The 26,252-nt window shown below is 38.2% G+C and overlaps 1 protein-coding gene across 1 annotated transcript in view; it reads left to right on the top strand.

The window, feature by feature from the left end:
- The window catches only part of tenm3 (teneurin transmembrane protein 3), a 366,934-nt gene that overhangs the window by 68,554 nt on the left and 272,128 nt on the right, over positions 1-26,252 (top strand). The window contains exon 2 of the mRNA XM_052126900.1: positions 21,072-21,398. Within this exon, the coding sequence (XP_051982860.1) occupies positions 21,167-21,398 (232 nt within the window). The 5' untranslated portion in view covers positions 21,072-21,166. The remainder of the gene's footprint in view (positions 1-21,071; positions 21,399-26,252) is intronic.

The following is a 26,252-nucleotide window of genomic DNA, read 5'->3' as shown; positions in this document are numbered from 1 at the left end:
TTTTTTGTATTCCACACTCTCTCCTCTGACTCTCTTTCTCCTTCACTGCCTCTTTCTTAGCCCTTTGCTTTCCTTGTATGCTTTTAATAAAGTTTTCTTTGGATAAATGGTCTAGGGTAAAAATGCAGCCAAACCACATGTGTTTGCCCTGAGTTCTTATCCAGGGCCTTTTCTCATGCTTCATTCTGTTAACAAACCCCACAGAAAGCCCTGAGGGTTCATGAGCTAACTACAACACTGCTGTAGTACAGTACCAGAGAAGAATAACACCGCTCTCATACATATTCTTAATGATGTGTCCAAGCCAAATGAGAAGGTGAGCAGTAGGTCAGTCGTGGGGGGAAATGGTTCTTTGATAACTCCTTGTGAGACTGTCGCAAGAATGTAAGAGCCATAACTGATTTCATTTCAATCCCCACTCTCCTTCCTGAGAGTTTGCATTAAAGCAACATATTTGCTCGTCAGGGCTGATGTGGGCTGCACGAACAGTTGGGTTGATTTCAATATTAACAAAAGAGCAGCGAATTGCACAGGGAAATCAACACTGCAGCTGCAAATTCCCAGACTCGGGTGTGCATTTATAGGTTGGAATCCAGGCCTGCAGCGAGGGTGGAAGAAGAAGGGGGAATCAGGGAGAATCACATCACTGTGTCCTACCGCCCGTAATGAAGCGCTCTGACAATCCATTGACCTGAGAGGGAATCTGTCTGATGTTTGATACATAACTCAATAATACAATTACTTACTCAGGATGAATCAGGGATAGATCACAGTTGGAGGTGTGACTTTATTTTATGGAAAGAGGAAGTCGATACTTTGTCACTGCATGAGAGGTAGTAGTTGATAATGAGTGCTAAAAAAGCTATTAGGCCACCTGATGTTTTATTTGTTGATTTGTTTGTGTTTATTGGCCAGGTTTTGCTACAGTATCTTAATACACTATAAGTAATTGACTATTATTGATGCTTTCATTGTGGGGATATCTCAATGGTCACCATGATGAAAGCAGCTTCATGAATGGACTAAATAATGTCTAAATGCTTAGATGTTTGTATAAGGGTTATAGCTTTAGGGTGTAGAAAATATAATTAGATTAAAGATAAGTTCACTCACAAATGAATGTTCTGTTGTCATTTACTCACCTTTGTGTTGCTCTTCTTTTTTGCAACATTTTATTTTGTCTTCCACTGATGAAAGTCATGTGGGATTGGACCAGCAAATGAATGAATTTTCACTTTTGGCTGAACTATATATATATATTTTGAATTGCCAAAAGTGAAAATTCATTCATTATATATATATATATATATATATATATATATATATATATATTAGGACTGTCGATTTAATGTGTGAATTCAGTGTGATTAATTTGACAAAAAGTAACACGTAAAAAAAAATTACGCAATTAATCGTAATGCCCGCACTGATATGGAAGATTCCTGAGAAATGCAAGCTTGTAGTACCACCTGTTTACTCCAGAGGGCAGTAATTGAAATGTCAGCTGTTTGGACGTTTATACAGTGAAGAAAAACACCCTTGAGCAGCAGAACTACACAAACACGTTATTGTGTTCAAAACACTTCATGGAGCGCAAATCCGAACTAAGAGATCTCAAGATGTGTTCTAATTATTAAACTATATTTAACTTGACACAGTGACCTAAACATTTTATGTTTATGATGCAACACCCGAGACGCTACACAAGCATGTCTGACGCAGGTGTAAATTGACGGTCCTTAAACAAGCCCTCATAATAAATCTGATTGACAAATTCACTTGTGAAATGGATTGCTGTGAATTGTATGCCAATGATTGACTTAAGATCAATAATATGGTAGTAAATAATACATTGTATTCTAAAGCTGATTTTGTATTGTCTTATCAATGATTAACTCTTCTACCACAAGAATGTAATGCATTTTAATTATCTGAATATTTTTGTATTTATTTATATATATATATATATATAATATTTAAAGATAACTATGTATCATTATTTCATCATTATATATTTAATTATATTTATATGAGGGGCTTTCTCAGCAAATATTTGTATATGCATTATAGACATTACAGTTTTATCGTCTGTTAATGCCTGATCTTCTGTAAAGCTGCTTTGAAACGATGTGTGTTGTAAAAGGCGCTATACAAATAAAATGTACTTGACTGACTTGATATGCGATTAATCGCGATTAATTAATCAGGACACCATGTCATTAATTCAATAATTTGTATAATTCAATCATTTTCATCATACCACATTGGTGGAATGACCTTCCCAACTCAATCCGTGAAGCTGACTCACTCTCTGTCTTCAAAAAACGACTAAAAACACATCTTTTCCAAAAGCACTTAACCGGTCACTAAAAAATAATAATAGTAAAAAAATAATAATATTTACAATTCTTGTTGCACTTAAATCTGTTTTGTACACTATTCTGATAATAGTGAAACTTTGTAGTATAGCACTTTTCGTATCACTGTCTCCTTAAGATGATTCGCTTATGTTTTCCTCTTTTGTAAGTCGCAAATAAATGTAAATGTAAAATGTAAATGTAATTTTATCGATTGACAGCCCTAATATATATATATATATATTAAAAAATAGAAGTCAAAGGAAAGACTACACCATTTTTTAAAAACAAATGTGTATTTGAGTTGTATTTCAGTTCCCTGCCCTGTATGCTTTTAACTTTACCTGACAATGACTTATTCAGCGTCCTCTTAGGTAATATCACACCAGCCAAATGTGTACTGATTAGTCCCACACCACACACACACACTTGCATGCTCTTCAGACCATAGGGGCCGAGATCCTTATCTATTTCCTGTGTATTGGGAATGTAGTCATCATGAAATTGTATATTTACAAAATATCTGTGACCCGATACTTCTAAAAGTATCCAGTATCGCAAAGACCCAGTCCAAGTCTCCACTAAGTCTCTTCTGTACACTGAGAAATTACCATTGCCTTACTCCCAAAACAAAATACATTTGAATCTCTTTCCTCAAACACTAACTTAAGTGCCCGTGAACTTTCTTCATTTTCACGCTTCTCTGAATCTTTACAGTTCACTTTATTCTGCATATTTCTTCATCAATTATAGATGACAGGTAAAGACATGCATAAGACCTCTTGGTTCAGGGCTGAGCAAGTAATCTCTGAAGAAATGGAGTGGAGAGTTCAGAGACATTTGGCAACTTTATCTGATAATAGGCTCTAATCTGTGTATAATTCTTAGCTTCGAGGCTTTTGTTCTGCTTTTGTTATGCCGTTATTACGCTGTCCGTGAGGTTCTGATCTCACATTATGTCTGTGTAATTGAAATAACCATCCTCCTGAAATTCCACTTCATGTTTCCATAAAGAGAGTTGAGAAACGTAGAGAGATGTTTGTCACATTATGAGTTCTCTTGATGGTCTGTATCTGCCTCATGTATTTCTGCATCATTTCTTTTCATGATTTGCCAGTATGCTCATTACATCAGCCAAGACTTGTACCATGTCATGTACCATGAGAAGAGGATTGTGGGATCTGAAGCCCCCCTTCTCCATGTATTTTTAGGCATATAAGAGTGGTTGAGGGTAACTGGTGTGTGATACTAAGCCTGTGGCACAGACCCAAGGGAGCCAAACAATAACACTATTGTCCAGCATCTGTCTGGTTGAAAGTTGTTACTTGTTACTATCAACGAGAGTAAAGGACGCGGAAAAGGTATTTCATCAATGGCTGCATTGAGAGGCCTTGTTGCCGCCACCCCCCTCCTCATCAGGGCAGTGGAGAGACAGTGCAAAGCATTCTACAAAATCCAGCCAATTAAAAACTTTCTCTGATTATCAAATGATTGCACACCCAAAGACTTCCACCTGAGATAAGGTGTATTTACACAATTTTAACTAAGCCGGCACTAAGCGGCATCCAAAATCTGTGGGACGAAGCAATGCCATATAAAAGCCATACTAATATATGGCAGAAAGGATGTTCTGCATTAGAGCCACACTAAACTTTGCAGCACCAAATTGTTTCCTGTCAACTCACTCGGCTGAAAAACAGCAATAGGTAGCCAACACTAATAGCCTTATAGCATTGTTTGTTTTGAGAAGATACAACAGGTCCGATAGGTTAAAGAGTTTCTTTTAATCACAGTAGATTAGTTGAGTAGATTAACAGACAGATTTATGTCACTGCTTTTACAGTGAATCATGCCGTGTTAATGCATAATGAGGTGATGGCTAATCTCAAATGTCTAAAAAGATTCTAAAAACTAAAGACCACAACAACATGAATGGAGGGACTATTGAGTTTTGTTATCATTGTCATAAATCATTGTTTAAATATTTGTATTATTTTAAACTTAATTCAATTCATAATTTAGCATTTAAAAATTAACGATATTTGTTGTTGTTAAAACATTTTCTGTAATTAATTAAACTTGAAAAAATTAACTGCTGTTTAATTTCAATTACATTGTTTTACTGCACTGCAAAAGGGGGCTAATTGCTGTATTAATTCAATTATTCAACCTCTGTGCAGCATTAAACAGTCTAAGATGGATGGATGGATGGATGGATGGATGGATGGATGGATGGATGGATGGATGGATGGATGGATGGATGGCGAGATGAAGATGGATTTAACTGCCCTAGTTAGAATGAAGGGTAGAAAGAAAAACGTTAGATTTTTTGATCCGATACTTTTCATCATTCTATGTCCTCATGTATTAAGTATCTATTTTAGTAGTTGAAATTTTACCTGTGAGATATAGCTTAATGTAGCAATGAATCATAGAGCATGGCAAGTCTTGTGCCCAGCTAATTTCCCTTCTATCTCTTTGAAAGTGTTGTAAATTTTAAATAATTATAAATATTATTACCTTTGAAGTTATAATCTTGCTGTATGCCAAAAAAAGAAGCTAATTCTTCTGATGAAGGTCCCGAGAGTAAAGAAAGTTCTGAAAATACCCGTCTTCAAATGTTTCAGAAACACAGAGGATAAGCTCTATGCAAGCTGAGCCGAGCCATCCTGTACTGCATCAGACGGATCTTGTTACGAGTCTAATTTGAAGGCAAATTTTCATAACTCAAATCTCTTTTTCTGCTCCCTGCTCTTTATTTGGAATCCATTCATTATTTTTTTGCCCCGTTTTTAATGTCACTAGGTAAATCGTGCTGTCTTACATAGCGACATAGTCCTTTATAATTTTATTAGCTATGCAAGTGTGTGATTGACTGCATTTACATGGACATCAGAAAGCGGCTTATTGCGAGAAAGTGGCTTTCTTTATAAGCAGAGTACTCTTTAATCCCATATCCATGTTGCTCAGTCATTAAATAGCTTTCTCCACAGAAACGTAATTTCGTCTGGATGCTTGTGTAGATAACAAACATGGCATCCGAGGAAGACTTCGCTATTTTATTGTTGCTTAGCTTCATTTCCAGATATTCCAGAATTGTTGCTGTGTTTGTTTGTGTTTGCATTGCACTGCAAAGGTGGCGCTTCCCTTTTTACGTAAAACTCAGCAAACGCATATACGCAAATGCAAGGGCAGTCAATATTTTACAATGGTGTGTATACAAATGGGTACAGATTATAGTGTATGTGCTTTTCCCACTGTACTCCCAGAAATTTTGAATTCTTTCCGCTGTGTTGACTTGTTGGGCTCCATCCTATGACGTTTGTTGTCTGGTTTGTTCATGCACATGTACACTCCTCAAAATCGTGGTCTCTCTCTCTCTCTCTCTGTGTGTGTGTGTGTGTGTGTGTGTGTGTGTGTGTGTGTGTGTGTATGTGTATGTGTGTATCTGTGAGTATTGCTAAAACAGCTGTATGGCTCCACTGGCTCTCACTTTCTGAGCACATACCGGCATGCTGATCATCCTCTCTATTATTTCCTGAGTGGTTTATTAAATTACTCGACCTCCCTCGTATAGTGGGAGCTGTCACTGTGTTGCCTTTCTCCACTCTCCTGCAGTGCTCTCTCTTTCTCTCTCTCTCTCTCTCTCTCTCTCTCTCGTTCTTTATTTTAATCCATCTCTCCTGTTCTTTCTTTCACTGTACCTCTCTGTTGCCGATAACATGAGCTTGTATCGGGGCATTAATCCTTCTACTCTCATGGGTGGGATTAATTCTCTCTTTGTGTAATTATGAACTCATTGCTCTGCTCTGATAAGAGATGGGTAGAAGGCAGGTTATTGGGTCAGACGACCATAGAGGTACAGAGTGAATGACAGAGAGAAGCAGTGTCTCTAAGTGGGAACAATAGGACCTGGGGCCATTTTCACCAACCGGGCAACCGGGAAGTTTCACATTTTCACCAATCCACTGTATGTTCAGTGGTGCAAGAGGTTTAGCTAGCCTGGTGTCATGATATTAACTACTTATGCATGCCAGGTTTCAGTACAAAAAAATTCTTAATAAATAAAATACATTTAAATTCTCCCAGTTTGTTGTATTTGTATTTTTTTATTATAATCTAATAATTTTAGATTAAGTTCCTCAATCTTTAAAAGATTGAAACATTTTTGACCGTGTGAAGGACCTTCTTCAGGGATTCTGTTAATTTGTCTGAAGATTCTTATAGTTTTAAGGGGTATATTAGTTACATCAGGAATTACAGAGAAGTTTCTCTAATGATGCAAAACTGACACAGATTTAGTTAATGGTCTTGAATGTCCTTAGGTATCATATTTCCTGTTCTGTATATGCATGCAGTATGCACAAAATATGTTCCCTATCTGTCACTCACTTGACGTTGTGTCAATGTAGTGACACTAGGGGTCACTCTTGAGAGCCAAAGAAGCTTCTGATCTTTGATAAAAGGCCAATGAGAATTGGCGAGTGGTATTTGCATGCCCCTCCCCTGGACATACGGGTATAATGAGGGGACGCTGCATTTTCTCTTCGGAGCCAAACGGTCAATGGTTCAAGCTGAGCAAGCGATTTCCATCCCTCACCTCTACAGGATCCTTACAGCGCATTACAGCGGCTTTCTCCCCTCTCTTCATGGGTGCGCTGCAGAGAGCACCAACAGGAAGCAGATGCCACCCGTCTCACAGCACCCTGACACGGGCGACCCAGGGACACAAGGATCCACTGCCCTGTAGCTGGTAAGAGGACCACTCCATCTGGGTCGGGAGGAGAATCTTTTGTTCCCTTTTCATTTTGTTTCACCGCACGCTACAGTAGCTGCGGAACCCAAACATTCAACAAAAGAGCAGTTTCTTCATTCCCTGGGTTATACAACCACTGTGTTCGGCCGTCACCCCAACCTCACTCTGACAGGTACAGCCTCCCTGCCCCTGTGTACCTCGTCCGATCTGCTGGTGAGTTCCAGGAGTCAGGTAAGTGCTTTGATGTCTCTCGAGTCAGCGCTGCCACAGGGCTTAAATGCCGTCAATGTGGCCTCTCTAGCTCCACCCCGCCGTGAGGTTCTCACCCACCGGTATATCCAACTAAATGTTTCTCCTGGTAACCCTTTCCCAGAGCTTGGACTTGTGGCTTATGCTCTCCAACCTGTCATGATGGCTGACCCGGACCGTCCGACTCGGTTATGCGATTCAATTCGCCAGGTGTCCGCCCAGGTTTGCCGGAGTCCTCTTCACCATGGTGAAGGGCGAGAACCCGCCACCTGTGGAAATCGCCACCTTTCTACAGAAGCATGCGATAGAGCCTATCCCTCCAGCCGAGATGAAGAAGGGGTTCTACAGCCCCTACTTCAGTGTACTCAAAAAAGGCGGTGGGTTTTGTCCAATCTTGGACTTACGTGTTCTGAACCGGGCCTTATACAGACTCCTGTTGAAGATGCTGAGGCTTAGGTGCATTCTAGTGAGCATCCGGAATCAAGATTGATTCACGGTGGTAGACCTGAAGGACGCATACTTCCACATCTCGATTCTACCTCATCACAGACCTTTTCTGCAGTTTGCGTTCGAAGGCAGGGCATACCAGTACAAAGTCCTCCCTTTCGGCCTGACCTTGTCCCCTTGCTTCTTCACGAAAGTCGCAGAGGCTGCCCTTGCCCCATTAAGGGAAGCGGGTGTACGCATTCTCAACTACCTCGACGACTGGCTGATCCTAGCCCCTCTCGAGACGCGTTGTGTGCGCACAGGGATCTGGTGCTCGTGCACCTCAGCCGACTAGGGCTTCGTGTCAACTGGGAAAAGAGCAAGCTCCTCTCGGTTCAGAGCTTCTCTTTTTTCGGTCTGGAGTTGGACTCAGTCTCGATGACAGCGTGCCTAACGAATGAGAGCACCCAGTCGGTGCTGACCTGTCTGAAGGTGTTCAGACAGAAGATTGCGGTCCCACTGAAATTATTTCAGAGGCTCCTGGGCCATATGGCATCCTCGGCGGTGGCCACACCACTCTGGTTGATGCATATGAGATCGCTCCAGCACTGGCTCCGGACTCGAGTCCCGAGATGGGCATGGTGCTGCGGGACACATCGTGTGGCCATCACGCCAATCTACACAATCTACAAATGACTGTTACAACCCAATCCAAGAGAACAGGAGAAGGGCTACAGTTTTCGACATGACACTGTGTGAGCTTAGATTGTATGACATCTCTCTCTCTCTCTCTCTCTCTCTCTCCTTCTCTCCCTTCCTCCCTGGCTGCCTGCTGTTTCTGCTCCATGCCATATGGAGCTTTACTCGAACTCCTTTTAAAAGATTCACTAGATGAATCTTCTCTCTCTCTCTCTCTCTCTCTCTCTCTCTCTCTCATATGATGGCTTTCTCATTGAACAGATTGGTTGATGTGTCAGAGATGACTGGGTTATGCCACTGGGTTATGAGTGGAGGGAGGGAGAGAGGATGTTTCCAAAAGCTCAGTGGATCTGTTTTTGCGCGCTTGTGTGTGCACGCGTGAGCGCGTGTGTGTGTTTGATTAATATTTATGCAAGTATGTATTATGTGTGCTGTAGAATGTTTTTTTTTTCTTCCAATAAAGGATTAGAAATTAGAAAGAAAATTAATGAAGGAACATTGATGTGTAGTTGCTATTAAATACTTTTGGGAAGTTGACGGTGTATGTGGTGTGACATGCTATACTCCATCTAAAACAACTTATTAACAGCAGTTATTTCATTCATTATTATCATGAATTTTTAATACTTTTTATAAACTTATAACAAATTGAAATGAACTAAATAGAAATTAATATTTGTCACTTTACATGACCATTTAAAATGGATTAAAACCTTGTGGTGACCAGTAACAGGACCTAAGATATACACATCACACTTTTTCATTCATACTAATTTAACCTAAAATCTTGATGTTGATAAAAACAAAAAGTATATGGATAATGCATCAACTATCCATCAATTTGTTATTTACAGGTTTTAGATCGTTACAATGATTACATAATTTTCTGATAATGAACAATCATTCCAAAATATCAAATTAACGTTATATGATGAAAAATAAAGCATTGGCTGTTTAAAACCAAATATTTCCTATAATGAAAATAATACAATTGTGAATTGTTAGATGTAGTGCAGCCTGAAAATGCTAAACATTTGCTTGAAATATTTCTGATATACATTTCAAATATAAATGATAAATACTGTATGTGTGTGTGTGTGTGTGTGTGTGTGTGTGTGTGTGTGTGTGTGTGTGTGTGTGTGAGCGTGTATTTATCACTTTGTGGGGACCAAATGTCCCCATAAGGATAGTAAAACCCGAAATGTTTGACCTTGTGGGGACATTTTGTCGGTCCCCATGAGGAAAACAGCTTATAAATCATACTAAATTATGTTTTTTGAAAATGTAAAATTGCAGAATGTTTTCTGTGAGGGTTAGGTTTAGGGGTAGGGTTAGGTTTAGGTTTAGGGATAGAATATAAAGTTTGTACAGTATAAAAACCATTATATCTATGGAAAGTCCCCATAAAACATGGAAACACAACATGTGATGTGTGTGTGTGTGTGTGTGTGTGTGTGTGTGTGTGTGTGTGTGTGTGTGTGTGTGTGTGTGTGTGTGTGTGTGTGTGTGTGTGTGTGTGTGTGTGTGTGTGTGTGTGTGTGTGTGTGTAAATGCATAAATGAAAAGGGGGGTAAAAAAGCATTTAATACATTTTAATAAATTAGTTTGAATAAATTAATATATTCGTTTTTGGCTGCAGAACCCCTTTGACTTTAATTATTTACTTGCAGGACCCCCTGATATTTTAAAACATTTTACATTTTGAAAATATAGTGAAGTTTAAGTCTTTGCATTCTATTTTTTTCTATTTATTATTATGTTTAAATAAACCTTTATTATGTTCATTATTTGTTTTTATAATAATTAAAAAAATATATTTAAATTCACCATTGATTGTTCTTATCCATTCACAGGTTGTGCTTCAAATACATTTCCATCATGATCTATTTTCATCTGTCAGTTTTGTTTTCATTTCACTGGTAATTTTATAAACGTATTGTAGCTATTTTATTTGTGTTGTACATTTGAAATCTTGACATGAAACTGTCACAATTTGCATTTTCAGTCATTCAAAATCAGGACTGTAGCAACTATTATAATTTGGGGTCGAGGTCATGTCCTTGTTACTTGTAGATTTTTTTTTTTTGGTAAATTATATTTATATTTTGAGAAATGTATACAGTTTGTTTTAAAATGGTTGGATGGTTAAATAATTTTTAAGGATTCAGTGCTTGGTTTAAGTTGTGTTCTTTCTTGTTTTGTTTTTTAATTTGTCAAATGACAGACAAGATATTCATCAATGTTTTAAAAAATGTGTAAATTATGTATTATTCCTACGTCTTCACCATCTCACGAACCCCTGCAGTTCTGTCAAAAACCAGCAGGGTTTGAAACCCCGTTGAAAAAGTTAAGAGTTAAATGGAATGCAAGTGTGGTTAAAAGTAGAAAGGTTAAGCATGTTAAATTATATTAGAATCAATTGTTAGACTATAAAATAAAAATGTATTTTTTAAAATAATATTTTTTATTTAATGTAATGTAAAATGTAATAATCAGATGTGTAGGGATGTGTGCTTGTGTTTGTGTCATCACACTTTCCTGTGTGTCCTTTGCTTTTAGTGTGATGGTGTTAACACTTAACAGGACTCGGCTTCTGTTTGCAGCGTAGCTTCAGCTGAAGGAAGTGCAGTCTCTGGGTAGCTGTGCAGTGTTTGTGAATGGATCAGTCTTGTCGTCATCTGAATTAGCTGTCAGTGTTAGGCCATTCCTTTGTGTTTTGGTCCGCTGCCGTCAGTGATTCACCCTCTAACCTCACTAAAACCCACTGACCGCCATTAACACACACACACAACTCAGTCCGCCGCCATCTGGAAACATCTGGGCCCCACTTGAAACACCCGACATATATTAAGAGGAATGGGGCCAGTTTATTAGAGGTTTGTCCCACTGGCGCAGGTTTCAGCTAACACTCAACGCTTCTCTCCTATATTCACATGATCGCATACTGATACTGCCAATTCTGCTGCCATACTGCCTGCTCGGACATGTCATATACAGACGCACTCAAATAGATACATTTACTTTTTGTAATAGATTACCTCAGGTGCTAAACTTAATTCGGTTGATTTATGCATGTCAAGTGAAAATAATACATATTGGATTCCAAACAATCAACCTTAATGGAAACCAATGGCAACAAATGTTATTGCAAAATATATCGCGCACTGAGCTATCTGCTCTGCCTGTGTTTTGTTAGAGCAAAATGTCTTGTAAAGGCTCAAGGCTAAATTAGACATGTTTTATTGAGTTTTATACATTCAGATGTGTTCTTGAAACAGTTTTTCTTGCAGGTGTGTGTGTTTAAGTGTGTCTGTGTTGGTCTGACTGAAGGCGGTTCATAATAGAGCTGCTAATAGCTAAGTTTAGAGAATGGGCTTCTCCAATTTGGAGCTGGGTGGCATCCTGTTGACTGTGTCAGCTAGAAGTTACAGCCAATCACCAAGAGTCAGCATACATCACCCGACAGAGAAAGAGAGACATATATGGGGGGAAAAGGTAAACACTTCCAGCTGAAAGCATTTGGGTGCGATTTGCAGAAAGGAAAGATGTCGTTTATATTGGGTGATCAGCGATGTTAAACAGACTGGCTCTATATTTCATTTTCTATCCCTCTCGCACTGATCCCTCTTCAGTCTTCTCTCTTTTTCCTCCCACACACACACTAACCGCCTAAACACTCTTTCATCCTTTGGTTTTTCTGCTCCCTTTCTTTCTCTCTTGCTCAGAGAGATGGTCCTGAACTCCTTGTCATAGCAGCTGTGTGTTTGGCGTGGCATGTTTGACACAGCACACTCAGGCAGAGTGGCGCAGAGAGCCACGCTGTGAAACGCCTTTGAATGTGTCTGAAAGCACAGAGTGACAGCCATTTGAACTGAAACATTTTAATGATGCCTCCATACTTTGATTCAGAGGCCGCGGCCAAAAAGAGAGAGAAAGAAAAAAGTTTGCGCACTGCTCCAGCACTCAGGAGTTACTGCAAATCCTGCTTTGATGCCGCAAGCCCGCTACATATTATCTCTGACCGTTCTTCAGTGAGCAGCGCTTTCATTCTGGGTGACTGGAAATGAAGTCTACGGCTATTTTTCTTCAAGCCGCTCCCCTCCATACCGCCGCAGTTCCGGTGATTACGTAGCGCCTGTGAGCGGCCACTCGGTTACAACACCGTCCAAAAGTTTCAGTTTCACACCACTTTCAGCCACACTGAACCCTCCTATTCCACAAGGACCCTCTGTCAACCCTTTTAAAATCCAAAACCCCCACCTACCTTGATATGTTTCCCTTTTTCTCACGTCGATTGCTCCTCTGTTTCCAATTTACCAGCCCTCACTGTCAGTGTCTGGGTGTTCTACTGGGTGAAAAATGCTTGTGCTCTTTCTCTCACTCTTTCGCTTTCTTGCCCTCTGTCTTTCACACACTTTCTTTCTGTGTTTCTTTCCAACTTTTCAATGAGATTGCGCCTGATGATCTCAAGCTGTTGAGTCTGTCTCTTAGCAGATCTCAGATTATTAGCATGTGGTCAGAATACCTTCCTCCAGCAGTTAAACCACTCTACTGATGGAGATAATTACTTACTGTAATACACCCTTTCTCAAAATACATTCCTCTCCCCCGCCATGTTAGGGTAACTTTAGGATAACGTCTCTGTACCCTGTTGATGCATGAGGTCCACTACAGTGGTTTGATCTTTAAAAGCCATTTTAACCATTCTGGATGTGATGTTACATCCACATTCTATATGACTGTCCTACTACTTTATATGTCATTGTGTTTTTTTGTGTTTTTTGTTTTTGTTTTTTTCATGACAACAAAAATGGCTGACCTAAGCACCTTTGGGATATCTATCTTTGTTTTTTGTTGCAGTGTAACAAGATCGGGGCACTAAAAAATTGGATACGGATGAGAATCTTTTGAGCAATTGTCTATTGTTTGCCGTTTGGCAAAGTTATACACACAACTAGTTAACTGAATCACAGTCATAAAATCAGCCAGTTAGGATGAATTAGTTGGCTAGTGGCTACATAGCCCTGATGTAGCTATCTGACTAATATGGTGTCATTGTGTACCGAAAAAGAAAAAAACTGACAATGCAATACAGCTTTAGACTGCACAACACAACAGCAACTCCGACATTAACACCATTGCTGTTTATTTATGTACTATTTACTTAAACATTCTTTCATCACCCATAGTGCTAGCACAGGCAAGAAAGTGTTTATTATTCTTGTGATGTTTTAAAAGAAAAAATTATTGGCGCTTGGCAATCGGGCTTATGACACATTACCGCCACTTACTGAGCTGGACTGTGGGGCATCACAAAGTCTTTCAGTGGAGTTAAACCTTATCCACACTTGAAATTTAGCATAAATATTCTGCAATTTATGAATACAAGTAAGTTTGTGTGTTAGAAAATGAGAGAGGGACAAAGAGAAAGCTTTTCCTTTACGTGTGAGGTCAAGTGAGCAGTGAACACTTATAGTTCTGTACAGTTTAGCCCATTACAGTTGCTCAACCGAAGAGTCTCAGAAAGAGAATCATGATGGAGAAAAGAGAGGCGGTGTTAAGTCAGGTAATCCTTTGCTATAGGAAAATGGGTCACTTCCAATTTAAACCTGATTCATTCTCTCTCTCAGTGTCTCCTGTCCATTTCTCTCTCTTAATTCCACACTCCTTTCATCTCATGGATTCAAATAGTCATAGGAAAGATTAACGGCGGGAGGGAAAAGCTGCTTTTTTGATGATGGCATTTGCGGGATAAACAAACTATTTTGACAGCATCTAACACTAAACTTTTTCCTCCCTTTGATCCCAATTTACAGAACTCCCTCCCTCCCTTCATTTTTCACTCTTTCACTTTGTTTTCTTTCATTCAGAGCTCTTAACTTTATATACAGCTGTGCTGGTCTGGCCTGGCTTGCGTTACTCCTGTTCTTAAGCTTTCATATCATACAAGCTGGCAAAACATAAACATACAAACCTCCCACCAGCCAAAAAACCAAGAGAGATTGAGGAAAGATATTCTCATAAAAGTGGAAATGCCCAGTTGATGTTTCCAAGCTGTTGGGAATGATGGGAGTTCTGGCAGTGTTATGGAAGATGAATATCTTTCCCCAGTTCGTTCTTTCGTTGTCTTTTAACCTTTTGAATGAACTCATCTTCAAGTGTGCTCAGCCGGTAATTTAGCTGGCATTACCTCTGATCATTTGTCTCTTTCTTGTCCTCTTTTCTTGGCTGTTCATTTTAATGGGATTGTTCACCCCCCAAGAAATTATAAAATCATTCAGGGTTTTTGTGCCAAACCCCATCTTTTCCGAACTTACTTTGTTTTGTGGAACACAAAAGAGATGTTTGGCAGAATCACTATTTCTTTTAATTTCATGCTTTTTCATACAATGAAAGTGGATGATGACTGATGCTATCTTTCTGCCTAACATCATCTCTGTGCATTTAGACTGAGGAAAGTGACCTATTCAAATAAAGATTAAGATTACCCTCCGCACACGACGCCACTCTCAGAGCAGGGATAAACCCTGCTCCAGATACCACGGGCTTTGTGTATGACACACACATGCACATGCATACAGACAGACATACGGGTCACTGCAGGAGCGAGCCGAGGTCATTTATGAAGCCCAGAGGGACATGTGCAAACATATGTAAACATGCTTGCACACATATAAAATCAGTGCATATTCATCTTTGGATGCAGCAGGTTAAAGCCAAAATCCCCCATGTGGAGCCAAGTGTTACTTTTCCACTTGACTTGATTCCTGCATCCGCTCTCACAGACCTTTCAACATACACACACACACACACACACCATGTGTGTTTCCATGTTTTATGGGGACTTTCCATAGACATAATGGTTTTTATACTGTACAAACTTTATATTCTATCCCCTAAACCTAACCCTACCCCTAAACCTAACCCTCACAGAAAACTTTCTGTATTTTTACATTTTCAAAAAACATAATTTAGTATGATTTATAAGCTGTTTTCCTCATGGGGACCGACAAAATGTCCCCACAAGGTCAAAAATTTCGGGTTTTACTATCCTTATGGGGACATTTGGTCCCCACAAAGTGATAAATACACGCTCACACACACACACACACACACACACACACATGTTGGTCTACCTATCATTATGAGGACTTTCCATAGACATAATGATTTTTATACTGTACAAACTATAGATTCTATCCCCTAAACCTAACACAACCACTAAACCTTACCCTAACAGAAACCTTTTTCATTTTTACATTTAAAAAAAAAACAACCACCACCAGTGTGCAGTATCCACCTGGATGATGTGATGGCAGCCATAGTGCGCCAGTACATCAGCTATTGGTGGAGAGGAGAGAGTAGAATTCTAGAGCCAATTAGTGGATGGGGATTATTAGGAGGCCATAATTGAGAAAGGCCAATGGGGGAAATTTAGCCATGACACTGGGCTTACACCCCCTACTCTTTACAAGAAGTGCTCTAGGATTTTTAATGACCATAGAGATTCAGGACCTCGGTTTAACGTGTTATCCGAAGGACGGTGCCTTTTTTTTATCGTATAGTGTCCCCCGTCACTATACTGGGGCATTAGGACCCACACAGAGCGCAGGGTGAGCACCCCCTGCTGGCCTCCCTAATACCTCTTACAGCATCAACATTAGTTGTCCCCAGGAGGTCTCCCATCCAGGTACTGACCAGGCTTAACCCTGCTTAGCTTCAGTGGGCAACCAGTCTTGAGCTACAGGGTTTTGGTGATCTCAGGTTTTACTATAATTGTGAATCATTTATAATAGTATAATTTAGTATTAAAAGTTTGGTGATCTCAGGTTTTACTTTAATTGTGGGGACATTTGGTCCCCACAATGTAGGATAAACATGTACACACACACACAAACACACTTACACACATCCCAGTGACCCACATACACAAAACAAACAGCTCTTTCAACACAGAGTGACTCATTCTACAAACACACACAAAGACACATATGGACACTGATTGGAGCTGTTTTTGGTGGGTTTCACAGTCTGGTAGGTGTTTAAAGAGTGCGATGTAGAGAGAGCTGGGAAGATTTGTGCTATGTTTGCTTTAATAGTGGGACAGATTAGGGAAAATTAAGGGAGAAAAAGAGACATTTCATGCACATCAACTTGCCGGGTGAGGAGGTTGATATATATTTACATACAGAACAGGCCAGCGACAGTTGTGGATTTTCAAGTTCATCTGGCAGTCTCTGATTCACGTCCCCTCTGGCAGTCTAGGGACCTGTGTTTCCGCAAAGCAGACAAATTCGAAATTCATCTGTGCTGTGAACCATCATTAACACTGTTTATCATAAATAAATATTGGACCGAAATAACCTCATAGTGTCCGATGCTCAGTATGGGTTCAACATATGAGGGGAAAATGTATAGATGTAAATATTATGATATACTGCATATCTGATTTGTATTAGGAGACATGGTTTATGATACCCATATTTCTTCTGTACATTAACAAACCCTGCCCTGTCAAATTCACTCATATGCACACACACACACACACATTGGTGCAGCTATCATTATGAGGGCTCGCCATCCATATACTTAATGATTTTTATACTGTACAAAATATAGATTCTATCCCCTAACCATACCCCTAAACCTAACCCCTTTCTGCATTTTTACATTTTCAATAAAACATTATTTAGTATGATTATTTTAAGCAATTTGAATTATGGGGACACAAGAAATGTCCTCATAAACCACATTTATAGCATAATACCCTTTTAATTACCAGTTTGTAACCTAAAAAAAAGTCATCGTAAACCACTTAAACATACACACACACAAATACTTTAGTAGCATTTAAAATTGTATTAATTCCTCAACTAAAGCATTAAAGTCATATTTGTTTATTAGAAATGTATTTTGATTCTTGTTTTTTTTTTTTATGTAGAATTCTTTATTGTAAATAATACTGCCTGAATTGTGCAGAACATGGTCATGCTATGTCCAATCGAGCATGAGACACTAATATTGATCATTTAACATCTTGACTCTCTCTGACTGCAAACGTAAACGATCCATCAGTGGGCCTGTTTTCTTTCTCTTTTTTTTTTCTTTTCTCCAGACTCCCATGCCAATACAGCGCTCAAATTACCTCAACGGTCCTCCTGTATGAACCGTTTGCCATATTAGTGATGTCAGTGTTTTCCTATTTTAAGGCTTGGCGCTAGTCATTGAACCGCAGCAATTTTTAATTAAGAATTTAATTACCAATAATTCAGTTGATCAGATGCTCTTAATTCATTTACGAAGGCAGAGGAAAATCAGATAATTATGGCACACATATTTTTCACAGACAAAAGTGCCTTTTGTTAAGTCAGCTGATAAGAAAAAATATATTGTCTTCTATCAATTTCTTCTTATTATAAAATGTCTTTATAATCATTGAAATTATTCAAGCTTAATGTTTCTGCTTTGTTAAATTAAACCAATTGTTGTAGTTTTGATTCTGTATTTATTTCATTATTTAAATATTTTTTTTACTGCTGTAAATAATTTTAAGGGCCCAAGACTCTAATTACTTAATTATAGTATCATAACATTATATACTGGATGAAAGTTAATTATATCTCTGCAAGTTCAAACAGTTCTCTGAAAGTTTGCTGATCATGATGGTGGTGAAAAGAGAAAAGTTATATAAAAACTGGAGCTTCTGGGAACAATGTAATTCACAATTTAGTGAAAGCATCATATGGGCCTGACAAGCAAAAGACTTCAGTTCTGCTCCAATGAGCAAGATTGCATTGTCTGTGAATGTGTCTGTGGGTATCTGCCCATATTTATGAGTATAATCCCTGTCCCCCATTGATTAGAGATCAAAGGTGGCAACGCCTCTTTTCAGTACAAACCAATAAGAGCACAGATCTGTTGCAGATACTCCTCAGAACACACTTTGCCATTTCAATCAGCAACAAAGGGCTTGCACACTCTCGATTTCCCCTTCACACTTAAGAGACATTGTGATTACCCCTATTCTCTGCCTTCCTCCCTTCTCTTTTCTGTCTCTCTCTCTCTCAGCCATCTGACACATTAATGTCAAAGGAAATAGCCCATAACCATCTCCACCTAGTAAAACAGCCCATCCTGATCCCTCTGTCTCAAACTCAGTCTCCAGATCTCTGATTTTCCTTATAGGGAAGCTTTTTAAAATCATCCAAAAATGAAGAGAGCCTCATCCAAGAGAGAGCAGAAGAAAGGGAAATATGTTTGAGCATGAACAGCAAAGCATGCACATTGGGAGAGCTCCAAAAGAGGGCCAGCCAAGAAAGAAATTAAAGTACAGCGATTATCAGGACCCAGAATTAGAAGCAGAGGGTTTTGGACTAATAAACATTTGAAACGCACCCCAGGGCCCTCGCCATCATTTATTACTCCACCATCTCACATTTATGTGGGGTTTTTTTCTTACCGTTTCATCATTCACCGATTCCCAGGATGTTTTAGGTAGATTTTATTCATTCTTGCTGGCAGGGTTTAATGAAAGTTTGCTGGCAAATTTTTCCTCTTCCTCTCTCAATACCTTCCGCTATAGACGTTCTGATCCGGTGTTTTCTTTGGACTCTTAATGACTGTATTATAGATCTCAGTGACTCTCTACGTATTCCAGGCTAACACAGAATGGTTATCAATTTACCGACACCCACTCGGTGTCCTGTACTGACCTCTGAGTGCTGCTCTTAAGCTTATCAGCTCCCTAAACAAGCTTACTCAACATTGATCTTACACACACACACACACACACACACACACACACACACACACACACACACACACACACACACACACACTAACAACGATTCAATTCAAATATGATTCTTTACCTTACAATTACGATGCATCATGAAATCTGAAATTTGGTCATGATTTGATTCTATTCAATTATCTTAGAACAATTAATAATTCATTTCAAATAAATGCAGAACAAATTTTAAAACATTCTTAACTTAGACAGCACATACATGCACCAGACTTAAGAACTAGAGTGACAAATGCATTTATGACCCAGGAGGTTTTGCTTATGCACTGTAAAAAAATAAAATAAAAATCGTGTAAAATTCACGGTAAAAAACTGGCAGCTGTGTTTCCTGAAATTCACTGTAAAAAAATAAGTTAACCACGCTTCAGGCTTTGCGGGATGTAATTTTGATGCCTGTATATTTTACGATGCATTAACATTTATATTATTAAATTATATAAACTTTATACCTATTATATAAAACTTGAACCTTCTGAAACTGTAAAAATCAGCTTTTCACTTTATAATGTATTGTTGCTCACTGTAGTGTTTATAGAAAGGCACATGATGACATGAAGGTCATCAGTAGTGGCTCTTCCAGGAGCAATGATCAATAAACATGTAGAGACAGTGCTCAGTGTCACTCAAGTGCAACATTGGACTGTAAAATGACATGCATTGTCTTTTTAAATATATTCACATTTTTTACCATATATTTTAAGGTAACTGCCTGTTTACCAATTAATGTTTTTTTTACTGTAGCATTTTTGCTGTCTTTTACTGTTAAAATGTTTTACAGTGTATGTGGCTGCATATATAAACAGAAAAAGAACCCTAATGTCACATGCATTATGGATCTGATATGAATAAAGGATAAAACTTAAAAACTGTTTATTAGTAAAGTTTAAAGGCGGTTTTACACTGTATCCTGTACACCTGCAAATTACCTAATTTCAGAGAGAGAGGTGAATGAAGGCAGATCCACTTGCGTTCACGAGAATGTTTTATCTTTTCACGGCTGCCACATGTCTGATCAATTAGAGTTAACATTATTCAACAGGCATTAAGATTTTGTGTGGTTAGTTCCCTTCAGAACAATCTGAAATCGCTCCATATTGCCTTATAGTGCACTATGTGACATTAAAAATGAAGAGAGTGAGTGAAGAAGTGAGGGATGAATTTATCATTCACATATATTTAGGCTGTGGTCTATTCATGGTTAACATATTTTATTGAGAAATAGCATATTTTATGGATATAAAGCTATATAAACACAATTCATTGTAACTGGAGAAGAAAGGGACAACAATTAACTTCCTTCGGTCAAATAGATGCAGTTATGAATAATAAATCTGAACACAGCAGCTTCCATCCATTCCACTTACATTTTCATTAAGACATTATTTAGTATGTTTTTATTCAACTGTATATATGTTAATCAATTGCTGGCAATATAGGCGGTTGTAAGTTTTAATTATCCCCACAATAAAGACAAACTTTGACCCACACACTCACTCCACTATACATCTGTAAAGTTTTTATACTATATTCAAAATATCCAGGAATGGCTCTTGCTCAAGTGCACACAAAAAGTGAGGTAGAAATGAGTAACTCTAACAAAGGAAGACACACTCATGCCGTCTCATGACAGTCCAGAAGGTGGAGAGGGATTTGTGAATCCTGGGAAGATTAAGTGTACAGCTTAGCACTATGTGACCCCTAGTTTACACTTTTTTAAATGCTCTCCTTCCCTCCCTCCCCTTTTTTATCCCTCTTTTCCCTTTCTCTCTCTCTCCAGGTAAACAACAGTAAGCTCACAGTTGGGCGGAGCCTGTGGTGAGCGAGCGCTCTAGTTGGTTACCACGTTGCGATACACTGCGTCATGCGGGCAGGATGGATGTGAAAGAACGCAGGCCCTACTGCTCACTAAGCAAGAGCAGGAAAGAGAAAGAGCGTCGATACACAGGCTCATCCGGCGACAGCGAGGACTGCCGCGTGCCGACCCAGAAGTCCTACAGCTCCAGCGAGACGCTCAAGGCCTTTGACCACGACTCCTCACGTCTGCTGTACGGAGGCCACGTCAAAGAGATGGTCCACCGAGAGGTAGACGAGTACAGACGCCAAGGTGAGTCATCTGTGCCCCTCATACCACAGAGAAACAGTTGTGACTTCACCCAGCTCAGAGGTCATATGTCATGCAGCTTTAGACTGAATAGAAGAAAAAAAACATGTGATGTATGCATTGAAGTATGTGAAGAATGCACTGTTGGACGGAAAACATTCAAATGATGATATATGGGATGCATAACCCAAATTATACATAATAAGAGGAAATTGAATTTGGTTTGGCACAACTGCATGTTTTCTCTGACAAAACATTTCTTTATTTTAGATTAGGATATAAAGCAGATTCAAAACAGATTAGACCGATTTACGCACACAAACTCACTGTGCTACTGAAATAAAGCTTTGCCTCTGATTAGCGATACGCAACCCCCTGGTCTCACTCTTTCATTTTCACATCTGACGTTTCCCTTGTAACATATGCCCATGTGCCCCATCGGCAATAATAAATGGCACCATAGAAACATAAACAGCATTATTGCACTGTTCGGAAGTTTTCAATGTGCCCCAGTCGGCCACAGTTTGTTTTTTTTACTAATTGTGAGCGCTGAGGGTGCACAACCATTCACACATCCCTCGATTTTATGAACTTTCTCACAGTCATTGAGTTCTCTCTTTGTTTGGTTTCTCTTACTTTAAGGCTTCATCAAAATATATGGCTCAAAAGGTGAGTGCTGCTCTGTAGATTTAGTGCAAACGTAGATTTGGGTCAAATGTGTCCTCCCTGGGTGTTGTGATAGAGGTTAACCCTCTGTATTTGTGTGCCCTTAACGTAAGTGTTGTGTTAAGCTGAAGGTCAGCCTAGCTGTTATCAGTCACTGGAGTGCTGGAGGCTCTGTCTGTTGAGTGTAATTTTTTTAGAAAGCACAGAAAGTGACACCAGATTACAGCAGGGGGTAAAGGAGCAGCCTGCCTCAAACCATTATGCAGGTTAGCTCACTCTATCATGGAGAGAGAGAGAGAGAGAGAGAGAGAGAGAGAGAGAGAGAGAGAGACTCCCTTTAAAAGCAAAGGCACTCTCAGATGTAGTGCAGACAACGTTAAGCTCTTGAGACTGCACTTCGGTTTTAACATGGTCTTCAACACTCCATAATCACCCAGATGCAGACGTCACCTAGCCCAGTCTCATGCCCTAACCTTAGTATGCTGATTGTTCTTCATGAAACTAAATCCTCCCATGTGGATTTTTTTTTTGTGCCTTTAGTCCATTACAAAATATGATAGCCAGATAATTAATTTGTGAAATATAAAGGTCTAGGCAAGCAAACTGAGTGGTTAATTAGCCATTACACAACAATGGCAGATTGGAAAAACTGAGATCTGAAATAATATAGCTTTGCTGGGAAGTGCTGCATGCCGTACAGTTCCATTATAAAGTTCCATAAAGGTTATTACCAGTTCATTGATTGCTTTCAAACTCAAATTAACACTTCATAAATATTTGAGCAGAAAAGCCATAATTGCTCAATTATCTTATCCTGTATTATTTCATCTACACTAATTGGTGTTCATTTGGAATTTATATGATTTTAATTGAACTTCAGTGGAACCCCTAATATTTTTGTAGTTTATAAACCTTATTAATTCCTGTGAATACAGGGAATCAGTTATTTCCTTTTTTTTATAGTCATTGTATTATTATAAAATGTGCAGCTTTTTACAGTGATTGTCATAACATTAAATGTATAATTATTTTTTAACTTATTATAATATTATAATAGTTTTAAATTCATTTCAGATTATTCTTCATCCTGCATGAGGTTGATGATTTTTTTTTTTTTATCTAATGAACAAATAATCTTTTTTGGGGTGGGGGTTACAAAGAAAGGACTTTTTATTCATAATTAGGAATAAATATCATACAGCGCCTTTTGAAGAGCCTTAACCATAAAAACGGTTTACAAGATCTACTTGGTCAGTTTTTAGGACCAATATATTTTCGCATTTATACGGTATAGTTTGCAGTAAATGTGAGGAAAAGCTTTTTTTCTCTCTCTCTCTCTCTCTCTCACGCTCTCTTGCGCTGTGGTTTTTCAGACCTCTGTGTTTTTGGAGCCGTGCACACCTATCACCATGGCAGATAAGCTCCCTACATGGAATGCAGTCTGCTCCACAAACTAGATATCATTAGATCCAGACAAAAAGAACAGGAAATTAATTATAAGTTGTAGCGCCTGCGTAAGTTGAAAGTCTTTTAAAAATGTCTATCGTGAAGTGATAACATTTTTTATCAGAGGATAATATTGTTTGTTATTTTTCATCATTATGGATGGATTTTTTTTTTTTTTCAGTTTTATTTTGTCTGTTTGGGAAGCATTTTAAAATGATTAGAATCAAAACAATCCTTACAAATCATGTGATTTGTTTAAAAAAATATATATTTGGCCATAGTTGTTTTTTGTAGTTTTTTTTCTAAGAGGGATAATCTTTGTACATTGTGTACTTAGGGGTAGGAAAGTAACACTTTAATAATAAAAAAATTGGTTTACTATTTTATTTATAATGTTTTTTATACATATTTATATAATATGATATTTAAAAATAATTATACTGCAAAATTAAATTATGCTATTATTTAAAATGTGCTAATAATATTATTTCAAATGTTTTATTTGTAGTATTTATAATGTTGTGTTTTATGTAATAAAATATTACAATCAAGTAAATTAGTAGTATGTAGAAATATGTAACACAGCAAGCATTTTCTAATCATATTTGTGTATGAGATTGTTATTTTAATATATATTTTAATGTGACTCTATCTGTAGTAGTAATTACTGTTGTTTTCCTTATGCATATTTAAGTTTTAAAACTACCAGTTAAACTGCCATGATACTATGGCACGATGAAGCTATTTTCTCATCTGTGCCTCATTCCCCTTTGTGGTCTGTGCACATATACGCACATATGTCTGAAGCTGCACCTACTCACTAACCCTAACCCTGAGTTCAAAAAATTCAGTGCAAAGCTAATTAGATTTTTAATTGTGAATCTGTTTACAGCGGTATGTTACAAGTGATTTTTTTCCCCCCTTCTGTCACTTCCCTAAGTGACACAAATAAAGTCTTACAATAAGTAATATGACATTTTGATTGCAGAAAAGCAGCAATATCTTGTCATTCTTGCAGTCTCAACATGACAGGGATATAAATAACCTTTCATTTCAGTAGCAATTTTTCCCTTGGTATGAGAGTTTGCACAGCTCCAGAGACTGCAGTCAGTTCATTAAAAAAAAAATTTAAAGAGCGTGTAAACGGCTGTTTAGATGTGTTGTTGCTGTGTTTCCTCTAACAGCTAATTGCTGCTGTTTATCTGCATCCCTCCAAAATACATGCAAGAAGGTGCAGAGTGAAAACATCATCGGTCTCGCTGTGAAATATATTTTTTCAAGCTCACTTAGCACAACCAGATTTGTGGTGCTAAAGGATAATAATTAGTCAAGCGATTGCCCACCTTTCTCAGCTAGAATACTTGATTTGGGTCTGTTTGTTTTGCCCAACATTATTATATGTGTTTTTAGGGAGAAAATGTTTTCTGGCACACAGACCATGAACATTAACTCATTAGTAATGCACTTCAAATTAGATAGATATGTAGGTACTTTATTGATCCCTTGTGGAAAATAAGGGTGCATTAACAACCAGTCCACAGAAAGGGCCACATATAATACAATAAATACAGGATATTAGAAGATAAACACAAGAAGGTACACAATAAGCACAGAATTTAGTTCAAATAATACACAAAAATGGAAAGAGTAAACATTATTTTACACAAAAAGCCCAGTCGTCTTCAGAAGAATCTATTGGATTTCCAAAAGAAGCATAATTCCACAGATGTATTACTGATATGTCTATGAAATTAATAGATATTCTGTTATGACATTGCTATGGTTGCCTTAATTTTATCAAGTTTATAATAGTTTTTTTTTCTTCTGTATATCCTCCCTTCATTTTTCATTTAGACCTTTTAAGTTGTGCTTTTTCACCTCCCTCCCGTCTCCTTTGAAATGTCGCCCACATTTCTATGTGTAAGTGTAAGTGTCACGTTTGCCTCTTCATTTGTCACTGCATGAGAGCTAGTATACATGTCGTATTCATTCAGCCAACAGAAATATAACTGGTAACTTAAATATATATATATGGTTGCAAAAAACGATCACTACTCACATTTTCAGTGCATTTTTAGGGCTTTGCGGAGACGTCTGCTAACTCTGCAGTTTATTTTGACCATCTGATGAGACTTGATAGTCTCTTTGTTCCACACAGGGTGTTAGCTTGCCTTCTGTGTAGCATGTGTGTGTGTGAGTGTGTGTGTGTGTTAAGAGGAGAAGTGTTGTTTACAGAAGCTCTGCTTTCTGTCTGGGTTTTGGGTCAGTTGATACAATCTCCCATGCTAAAAAAGAGAGAGAGACCAAAAAAAAAAATATATAGAAAAAAATTATTAAATAAAGAGAAATAAAGTATAGATTGTGCTATTAAATTACAACTTTTTTTCTTCTTTTCTCTTCCCTTTTATTTTGAGCTGTGGATATTTTCATTGCCCAACACTCCCTAAATGGCTCCCCAGATGCCAGCAAGGCCCATTTACCTGTCAGCTTGTGTTTTACCAGCACTCTATGGGCTCTCCCTACCCCACAGAACAGGCCAACAAAGCATACCTGAGCTCCCATGCACATACGCACACACACACACACACACACACACACACACACACACACACACACACACACACATATTTAGAAGACTCCACTCCACTTTATATTTTAGGAATGTTCCATAATGTTGATGACCACAAAAAATTATTTTGATTATAACCACAAGGCATAAACATTATACATGTTAACATGATTTTT

This window comes from Xyrauchen texanus, chromosome 5 (assembly GCF_025860055.1).
Source record: "Xyrauchen texanus isolate HMW12.3.18 chromosome 5, RBS_HiC_50CHRs, whole genome shotgun sequence".
Taxonomy (NCBI): Eukaryota; Metazoa; Chordata; class Actinopteri; order Cypriniformes; family Catostomidae; genus Xyrauchen; species Xyrauchen texanus.
This window is presented reverse-complemented; position numbering and strand designations above follow the sequence as displayed.